Source organism: Oncorhynchus clarkii, chromosome 3 (genome assembly GCF_045791955.1).
Source record: "Oncorhynchus clarkii lewisi isolate Uvic-CL-2024 chromosome 3, UVic_Ocla_1.0, whole genome shotgun sequence".
Lineage (NCBI taxonomy): Eukaryota > Metazoa > Chordata > Actinopteri > Salmoniformes > Salmonidae > Oncorhynchus > Oncorhynchus clarkii.
In genome coordinates this window covers 19700199-19710982 of record NC_092149.1, presented here as the reverse complement: position 1 = coordinate 19710982, position 10784 = coordinate 19700199, and the positions used below count along the sequence as shown (strand labels likewise).

At 43.3% G+C, this 10784-nt stretch overlaps 1 protein-coding gene across 1 annotated transcript; it reads right to left on the bottom strand.

The window, feature by feature from the left end:
• Nucleotides 1–1094: 1094 nt before the first annotated feature.
• Nucleotides 1095–8592, bottom strand: LOC139385100 (B-cell receptor CD22). Its single transcript, XM_071130161.1, has 11 exons — nt 8544–8592; nt 7938–8288; nt 7349–7606; nt 6799–7068; nt 5998–6267; nt 4456–4725; nt 3825–3906; nt 3637–3685; nt 3427–3513; nt 2995–3119; nt 1095–1197 (listed from the first exon to the last, which is right to left on the bottom strand). The coding sequence occupies exons 1-11, from the start codon at nt 8590–8592 to the stop codon at nt 1095–1097; spliced, it is 1914 nt and encodes a 637-aa protein (XP_070986262.1).
• Between the last annotated feature and the right edge of the window lie 2192 nt (nt 8593–10784).

Sequence of the window (10784 nt, the reverse complement as noted above, 5' to 3'; positions counted from 1 at the left end):
AATACCATGGACTGATGTGATAATAACAATTTCACAAGCAGAATGCAGGAGTTGAGACTGAAGGTTGACAGGGAAGGTCATGTAACTTTTCTATGTAAGCAGGGAATAGATTTGGTGATTTAGAGACATTCAGTATGTTGACGAGATTATGATAATAATAATAACAATAATAATAATAATTTGTTGGGTGCTTGTGTTTGTCCTATATCCCCTCTGACCTCTGCAGTATTTCCGTGTTCATCTGTTATGAAAAGTAGTACACAGTTGATATGTCCATAATTAATCAATAACTCAGTACCGACATCCACAGCATGATAGATCAGAAAAAACAGGGTAAGTGTCTACCTGATACATGTCTTTAATACATCTAGCAATTCTTTCTTCATTTAAAAATGTTTATTTGACAAAAAGCTATTTCAACAAGCAATTTGGGACATACCAACCATACCCTAAACATAAGATATGATCAGTAACACATTTACACACATTCTCCATAAGACTAGCATGAGTGATGATGCATACCAAACTTCATTTTTAAAGTATGTTACATTTTAATGATATCTTATGGAGGAGATAGAGAGAAAATGTCCAAAATGACTTCCTTCTGAGGGTGAAAAAGATACATTTTAAGGATGATTCTGATATCGGAATATTTCATTATCTGGCCACTACTAGTAAAACGTTATAATAAATGAGTTATAATGCCACTTATAATGCCAAATGAATTACAAGTAACTACTTGAACTATTCCTAGTAAATTAGACTTTGTAGTAAATTAGCTAAACAGTAAATTGGCTTAGAGTGAGCAGTCCAGCTCAGAAGCAGTTCAGGGGTCGATGGTAGAGATCCTTCTGGCGATGTCACTCATTTGGAGCTACAGTTCTCATCTGGGAGATATGCGAGAGAGAAAAAAAAACAACGTTAATGGAGGTGTGTTACTGAATTCACATTTAGAATATGTTTGTCTCTATGGTCAAACTTGAACTTGTTGCAAATGATTTCATTAGATTGTGAGGTGTATATAACTCTTGATGTTCATATATTAGCAGAGATAAATTAGTGACATCAAAATATGTCCTACTTTACCTGCACCACTACTGGTGTGGTCTGGCCAGGACAGTGTAAACAACATTGGCAGCATCCTTTTGCTCTTTATCGCCATCCAGTGGTACATTTGTAACTTGAATCTGGTCCAGACTGGGAAGAAAAGAGGAATGGAGTCATTAAAACTTGTTTTTCAACCACTCCACAAATTTCTTGTTAACAAACTATAGTTTTGGCAAGTCGGTTAGGACAACTACTTTGTGCATGACACAAGTACTTTATCCATTAATTGTTAACAGACAGATTATTTCACTTATAATTCACTGTATCACAATTCCAGTCAGTCAGAAGTTTACATACACTAAGTTGACTGTGCCTTTAAACAGCTTGGAAAATTCCAGAAAATGATGTCATGGCTTTAGAAGCTTCAGATAGGCTAATTATTTCAAGGCCTACCACTCAGTGCCTCTTTGCTTGACATCATGGGAAAATCAAAGGAAATCAGCCAAGACCCCAGAAAAGAATTGTAGACCTCCACAAGTCTGGTTCAATCTTGGGAGCAATTTCCAAATGCCTAAAGGTACCACGTTCACCTGTACAAACAATAATACGAAAGTATAAACACCATGGGACCACGCAGCCGTCTTTCCGCTCAGGAAGGAGGCACGTTCTCTCTCCTAGAGATGAACGTACTTTGGTTCGAAAAGTGCAAATCAATCCCAGAACAACAGCAAAGAACCTTGTGAAGATGCTGGAGGAAACAGTTACAAAAGTATCTATATCCACAGTAAAACGAATCCTATATCGACATAACCTGAAAGGCCGCTCTGCAAGGAAGAAGCCACTGCTCCAAAACCGCCATTAAAAAAGCCAGACTACGGTTTGCAACTGCACACGGGGACAAAGATCTTACTTTTTGGAGAAATGTCCTCTGGTCTAGTGAAACAAAAATAGAACTGTTGGCCATAATGACCATCGTTATGTTTGGAGGAAAAAGGGGGAGGCTTTCAAGCTGAAGAACACCATCTAAACCGTGAAGCATGATGTGGGTGGTAGCATCATGTTGTGGGGTTGCTTTGCTGCAGGAGGGACTGGTGCACTTCACAAAATAGATGGCATCATGAGGTAGGAAAATGATGTGGCTAAATCGAAGCAACATCTCAAGACATCAGCTTGGTTGCAAATGGGTCTTCCAAATGGACAATGACCTCAAGAATACTTCCAAAGTTGTGGCAAAATGGCTTAAGGACGACAAATTCAAGGTATTGGAGTGGCCATCACAAAGCCCTGACCTCAATCCTATAGAAAATTTGTGGGCAGAACTGAAAAAGTGTGTGCGAGCAAGGAGGCCTAAAAACCTGATTCAGTTACACCAGCTCTGTCAGGAGGAATGGGCCAAAATGCACCCAACTTATTGTGGGAAGCTTGTGGAAGGCTACCCAAAACATTTGACCCAAGTTAAACAATTTAAAGGCAATGCTACAAAATACTAAGTGATTGTAAACTTCTGACCCACTGGGAATGTGATGAAACCTCAAATAAAACATTTTCTCTACTTATTCTGACATTTCACATTCTTAAAATAAAGTGGTGATCCTTACTGACCTAAGACAGGGAATTTATACTCTGATTAAATGTCAGGAATGGTGAAAAACTGAGTTTAAATGTATTTGGCTTAGGTGTATGTAAACTTCTGACTTCAACTGTAGGTAATGCAATGTGCCACTGGTCTGTATGTCAGAAAGAGGAAGAGAGAAGGATAAGACAGAGAGGAGATGCATGAGCAGGAAGGGAGAGGGTAGGAGGAGAAAGAGGGAGGAGAGTGTATAAGGGAGAGGAGAGAAGGAGAAAGGTGAGTAGAACGGGGAGAGAGGGGGTAAGAAGAAGAGAAAAGAGGAAGATCAAGGGGAGAAGGTAGGAGGAAGTGAGAGATGTAGGATGGTTGGTTACCTTGGGATCCTGGAGTAATGCACAGTGATATAGTTGAGGATGCTGTCTGCCTCTGTGCAAGGTGGAGCATCCTTCAGGGGTACGATGGAGGGATGGGCCCTCTCATACACCTCCTCTGGCTCCTCCTATCAAACACAGAGAAAATAGGGGGATTCCTATGAGAGGACTGAAGAAGGGTTGATGTCACTTCAATAGAGAGAACCCAAACCTGGCTTTAAAATGTGTCCGAATGATGGGGTTGTAACTACCCCTGATGTATTTACATGGTAGGTGCAGTGTCATTAAAGTGTAGGTACATATTGTTACCTTTGATCTTTCAAAAGAAGATGGGAATCCAATCATGAGGAATTCTAATGGCATGACCTGATTATTACAAGTGGAACATGGTGTTTCCCTCTAGTGGTGCAGAGTGGGAGTTGTTGTTCGACCTACCGGGATGTCGGACATCTTGCCAGTCCTCAACTGAAGGGTCTGCTGGACTGACTCGTAGAACAGGGTGTCAGCTGTCACCGATGGCCTCTGTTATTCCATATAAATACAACCAATGACAATTCTTTGTTAATTATTTTTCTATATATTATTTCATCACATAATGGCTAGGCTATATTGATGCCAATGCTTGGAGGAGGAAGAGTCAAGTACCTTCTTGTTTTCCTCTGGATATTCCATGTCTACTCTGTGCATGTTTTTGCTGTGAAGAAGGCAGATAGATACAACATATTGATTTCCACAATCAAATGAAGTGTCTAGTAACACTGATTCGGGCCAATGTTCCTGAGGTCCCCTGCCTTCCATAGACCATCATAGTGTTGAAAGGTGTAGTGCGTCACCTGATCATGACGGCCACAGTGAGAGTGATGAGACCAGCAGACACGCCCACAGCTGAGGCTAGGGCGATAACCTTCAGTCTGCCTGCCAATCAGAGAGCAACAACTGGTTCAGTCTGAGTAAATCTGACAGTAGTCACCATCATAGAAGGGAGAATGGGGATGTTTGGGTTAATTACAGTGAGAGTGAAGGAGAGGAAAGAGATGGCCAAGAAGAATGAGAAGAAAATAGGGACAGAAAGATTGACAGACATAAACAGGAAGACAGACAGAGCAAAATATCCAGCTTTTGTCGGCTCCATTAATCAATTATCAAATCTCTAGAGTTCTGTTATTTGATATCAAAGTTCAGCTCTTCTTCCCCTTTTACAGTTAGTGAAAGTTATCCATATATGACTCACAGGTCAGAGAATTGAAATCAGAAAGACTCTGGGATAGTGAGTGGGAAGACTGAGGGGCATACAGTGACACATTTAGACACGGTGTCTTGCCAAACATGTCTGTGAGACAGACATTACATTTACAGTAGTGATTAAATAAGAAACACACAGGCAGAAAGAAGCCATCTGGGTCACTGAGTTCGGACTCCCCACCTCCTACTCTAACCTCCCTCCATCCTGCCCAGTCCACTGACCTCTGACCCTGACAGTGAGGACAGGCGAGCTGTGGACGCCGATACGGTTGCGTGCCTCGCAGTAGTACTGGCCGCTCTCCCCGGGGCTGACCTCAGCGAAGGTGTAGCTTGGGCCCGATCGCGTTACCCAGGCGTCAGCCGCATTGATCCTGAACCACGTGTAGTTGTCCACCGCCGGGTTGGCCTGGCTGCTGCAGGTCAGAGTCAGAGGACGGCCCGCGTCGATCACACTGGAGGGCTGCGCAAACACAGACGTGTTCTTAGGGGCATCTGGGAGAGAGGGGAGAAGAGGAGAGGTGTGTGTGGGGGGCATGCAGAGAGAGAGATAGGGGAGAGGATAAAAATGGTGGCATGGAGGGGGAGTGAAAGAGAGAAAGGATAATAGGATAGACAGACAGGCAGCCAAGGGCAGAGAGAGGGGTGAGAGAGAGAGAGAGAGGAGAAGGAGGGAAGGGGGGAGTAGACCGACAGGCAGCCAAGGGCAAAGAGAGGAGAGAGAGAGAGAAGAGAACGGGAAAAGGGGGGGAGTAGACCAACAGGGAGTCAAGGTGATGGAGGAGAGAGAGAGAGGGAGAAAACAAGGAAAGTTAAACAAATATTTAGAGAGATAGAAAGATTTTTGAGAAATTACAAAACAGAGGGGGCGAGAGGGATCGAGAGAGAAAGAGAGAGAGACACTGACAGAGACAGGTAGATTGATTGGTTCCTCCACAGTGCAGAAAGGAGTTTAGGTGTCATTTTGCATACAGAGGAACCTGAGCAGCACACTGGCTCCACACACACTCCTGCTCACCTTAACACACTCCTGAGGTTGGACATACACAGAGTGGACAAAACATGACATAGACTGACCAGGTGAATCCTATGATCCCTTATCGATGTCACCTGTTAAATCCACTTCAACCAGTGTAGATGAAGCGGTGGAGGCAGGTTAAAGAAGGATTTTTAAGGCCTGAGACAATTGATACATGGATTGTGTATGTGTGCCACTCAGAGGGTGAATGGTCAAGACAAAATATTTAAGTGCCTTTGAACAGGGTACGGTAGAAGGTGCCAGGCACACCAGTTTGGGTGTGTCAAGAACTGCAGCACTGCTGGATTATTCACGCTCAACAATTTCCCGTGTGTATCAAGCATGGTCCACTACCCAAAGTACATCCAGCCAACTTGACACAACTTTGGGAAGCATTGAGGTCAACATAGGCCAGCATCCCTATGGAATGGTTTTGACACCTTGTAGAGTCCATGGCCTGACAAATTGAGTCTGTTCTGAAGGAAGGTGTTCCTAATGTTTTGTACACTCAGTGTACACCATATCTCTCTCTTGGAATAGAAGAGCTTGCAAAATGACCACAGTATTTTCATCAATTTACAGTGTGCGGTCAGGAACCATTATCAGATTTCCTGACAGTTTCATAACATTATCAGCTACAGTGTTATATCTGTACAATCCAGGCAACAATTCAGAACAGTGGACAGCCAGCCATTATTTGAACATTACTTATACAGAAGATTTTAGAGAAATCTTGTTGTTCTACTTACAGAGAATGGCGAGGGTGAAAACAGAGGAGCTGCCCTGTCCATGTTGGTTCCAGGCCGTGCAGTAGTACTGTCCTCCGTTCTGTGAGCGGACGCTGGAGAAGGAGAGGTTCTGTGTTGACCCTTTGGCCCAGGTCTGACCCCCCATGATCTTGAACCAGGCATAGCGGTCCACTGGGGGGTGGGCCTTGCTGCTGCAGGTCAGGTTGACAGAGTAGCCTTCCTTGATGTCTCCTGTTGGACTAACCAACACCTTGGTGCTCTTTGGAGAGTCTGGACAACAAAACAATACATTATTGTTATGATGTATTCGCTTAGCAGAGTAGTAACATAAATTGCAGGTATGAAAAGTAGAGTTATGCAGTGACAATTTAAGAAGTCAAAATGCCCTTGTGGACATTGTGGAAAGTGTACTGTAAACTTCCTGTTGTAGGCCTTGTGACAAATGATGCCCCCATAGTTGCTAAAATAAACAAATTACCCAATCATGATTGACCAAGACTACCCTCACAGACAGTGTCATGAACTACTAGCAGTTTGGCACTTGGTCATGTGAAAGATGAATAGATGTTCAATCTTTACAACAGTAATATACTTGTATTCCCTATAGAAGGCAATAACTTAATATGACCATATCAGACTCACTAGCTATACACTAATTGTTGTATTGACCATAGAACTAGAATTCCAATTCCATGGTATCAACTGCTTCCAAAACCGTACCGCAAGCAATGTTTGTCTAAAAACACTAAATACGCACTGATAATGTATAGACATGCATAGATACCAACAGCCAGCCCTTACATGTGACGTTGAGCAGGACAGGTTTGGACCTTTCTGTACCAAGTGGGTTGCGTGCCACACAGAAGTACTCTCCCCTGTCGGTGTGGGACACCCTCTTCAGGTGGAGCTGGGGTCTGAAGCTGTCTGGAATGCTGCCACTCTCCCTGTCCTTAAACCAGGCATAGCTCTCCACCACCGGAGCCCCACTGCTGTTGCAGGTCATAGTCACAGAGACCCCCTCCACTACCACACCCATGGGACTCACCTCAATCACTGTGGAACGAGGAGCATCTAGGGGATGTTGGGGAGAGCAAAGGAGAGAGAGTTACTACATTGTTGGAGCTAGAAACACAAGCATTTTGCTATTCCCGCAATAACATTTGCTAAACATGTGTATGTGACCAATAAAATAGGGTTTGATTTAAGAGGTGAAGATAATGAAAAGAAGAAAATTAAATGGGAAGATGGAGAGGAGAGAGAGAGAGAGAGACGGGGGATAGAAAGTAAATACTAACTGAAACCTATAAGGTCATGAAAATTCAAACGTCAATCACACATAAACACTACTCACGTCCCAGAGTCAAGGCCAGCGGCGGAGACTGGACATTCTGTGGGGGGATTGGGCGACAGGTGTAGGTACCAGCGTGCTGGCTGTCAAAGTTGTAGATGGTCAGCCACTTCTCAGGTGATCCCAGGTTGATGCCGTTCCTGTAGAGAGCAAGACTCCTCCCTTCTGCAGCACAGCCTCTGGCCATACAGCCCAGGTACACTGTCTCTCCTGACCCAAACATGTTGGCTGTCCTCGTAGGATGGACCTGAACCTGAAGCTCTGGGAGCAACACAGACAGAGATAATTATGGAACAACATTCAACGAATATAACTCTGATTTGTTTACCTAACATCATATTCCTCTGTGCTATGACGTAAGGCGTTGATATAGCCTCAACAGCTGTGTGTATTAGAGACAGTTACTGTATGTGTATGTCCTGGAATAATTGTGGCTCGGAGAAGCATGTATCACAGTGAACATGGTAAATGTCAATGGATATGCTCCACAACATGCTACAATGAATACATTTCAAGCACAGATTAACATGGGATTTATAGAGATTTAATCAAATGAACCAAAATTACAAAAGCTGCAGGATAGATGACTGACCTGTGACAAAGAGCGAGACGGTGTCCGGGGAGGTCCATCGTCCCTGTGGGTGGTCTGTCTCAAACCTGAAGTGGTACTGTCCAGCATCGCCAAGGTTCACGTTGGTGATTTGGATCCCACAGCTTTTATGGCTGCCTGTATACTTTGTCCTTCCTCTATAAGACATGCTAACCAAGCTGGAGTCAGAGTGGTGGGCAAACTCCCTCCGGCCAGAGACCCTGAACCACATCACCCTCCTGACAGTGTGTCCTGATGGGTAGTCATACCAACAAGGGAGAGTGACAGTGGTCCCAGCCCAGACACAGATCTCTCTCCGGGTGAAGGACACAGTCCACTTGCTACCCTCAGAGCCTGGAAGAAAACACAAACATTACTGATGAAGCCAATAATGTGTGCAGGGTGTCCTCATGTGCTGCCTGCTGCTGACTGTCTGTCTCACAGATCAATACCATATAAATAACCTGTGCGCAATGCAAGGACACCTGGGTAACTTTAGAAGTATAAGCACAGAACAGAATGATTTTAGAACATAGGCCATAGGAAACTGAAGTGGCTTTTAATAAAATGCCGGTAACTAAGGTGCAATAAATTGTATTCTGCAGTTACCTGGTAAAGCGGTGAGGATGGCGCTCAATGCAAACGCAACTGTTAACATGTCTCCGCACAAGCCCTACAAAGTCAAATTCAACCAGAGAGTGAAAATTGATATGAGTGAACAGAAGGAACGAAAGCAACGATCAGCATCAACATCATCATGACCAATAGATCACCGAAGACCCACCTCGCCAGGTGTCCTTGTCCTCTTTTCTCACAGAGTAGCCACGTAAGTCAGTCTGCGCGCCGGGCAATCGGTGTCTTTTATTATGAGGACGCAGGTCGCGGAATTTGTTTGTGAGGCTGACCCAACCTAGGAGAAGATAGAAGAGGAGGCGGAGACGGGTCAGTCTCGAGTCTCTAGCCATCACCTCTAGCCATGTCGAATCATGCTCCTGCCGAGCTCTCCTCCACAACCCGCTTTAGCTCCGATTATGCAACCTGGACTCATGGGTAGACGTAAGAAAGTCAACGAAAATCCGGGATGCTCAAATTAGTAAATTACGTTTGGTATGGTATGTATTAATTTGTAGTTATCCATAATCTATTTCATATCATATGTTATGAATTCCAATTTGTTGTGGCTAAAGTTAAACTCTAACATTAGCTAGGTGGCTAACATAAGCTAGGCTAGGGGTTAGGGTTAGGGTTAAGGTTAGGGGTGTAGTGCTGCCGGAGTGCAAAGGAGAGGTGCTCCCTCACTTTTTGCAATTTGAGAATACATGGACCTGGTAAAATTATTTATGGAAAATGTTTTCTGATAAATTCTAAATACATTTGATTGAATTCCTAGTACAATTCCATGACAAACCAAATAAATATGTACAGTACCAGTCAAAAGTTTGAACACACCTACTCATTCAAGGGTTTTTCTTTATTTTTACTATTTTCTACATTGTAGAATAATAGTGAAGACATCAAAACTATGAAATAACACATATGGAATCATGTTGTAACTAAAAAAAGAGATAAACAAATCTAAATATATTTTTTTATTTGAGATTCTTCAAAGTAGTCACCTTACCTTGGTGGCATTCTTGATATTCTCTCAACCAGCTTCATGAGGTAGTCACCTGGAATGCATTTCAATTAACAGGTATGCCTTGTTAAAAGTTAATTTGTGGAATTTCTTTCCTTCTTAATTAATATGTTTGATCCAATCTGTTGTGATGTGACAAAGTAGGGGTGGTATACAGAAGATAGCCCTATTTGGTAAAAGACCCAGGCCATATTATGCAAGAACAGCGCAAATAAGCAACGAGAAAGACAGTCCATCATTACTTTAAGACATTAAGGTCAGTCAATATGGAACATTTCAAGAACTTTGAAAGTTTCTTCAAGTGCAGTTGCAAGAGCCATCAAGGGCTGTGATGAAACTGGCTCTCATGAGGACCTCCACAGGAAAGGAAGACCCAAAGTTACCTCTGCTGCAGAGGACAAGTTCATTAGAGTTACCAGCCTCAGATTGAAGCCAAAATAAATGCTTCACAGAGTTCAAGTAACATACACATCTCAACATCAACTGTTCAGAGGAGACAGAGTGAATCATGCCTTCATGGTCGAATTTCTGCAAAGAAATCAATACTATAGGACACCAATAATAAGAAGAGACTTGCTTGGGCCAAGAACCACGAGCAATGGACATTAGACCGGTGGAAATCTGTCCTTTGGTCTGATGAGTCCAAATTTTAGATGTTTGGTTCCAACCACCAAGTTTTTGTGAGATACAAAGTAGGTGAACAGATGATCTCTGCATGTGTGGTTCCCATCGTAAAGCATGGAGGAGGAGGTGTGATGGTGTGGGGGTGCTTTGCTGGTGACACTAGCAGTGATTTATTTAGAATTCAAGGCACACTTAACCAGCACCACAGCATTCTGCAGTAATACGGTATCCCACCTGGTTTGCGCTTAGTGGGACTATCATTTTTTTTCAACGGGAAATTGACTCAAAACACACCTCCAGCATGTTTGACCAATGAGGGTGATTTGACCAATGAGGGTGATGGAGTGCTGCATCAGATGATCTGGCCTCCACAATCACCCGACCTCAACCCAATTGAGATGGTTTGGGATGAGTTGGACCACAGAGTGAAGGAAAAGCAGCCAACAAGTGCTCAGAATATGTGGGAACTCCTTCAAGACTATTGGAAAAGGATTCCCCATAAAGCTGGTTGAGAGAATGCCAAGAGTGTTCAAAGCTGTAGTCAAGGCAAATGGTGGCTTCTTTGAAGAATCTAAAATATAACATATATT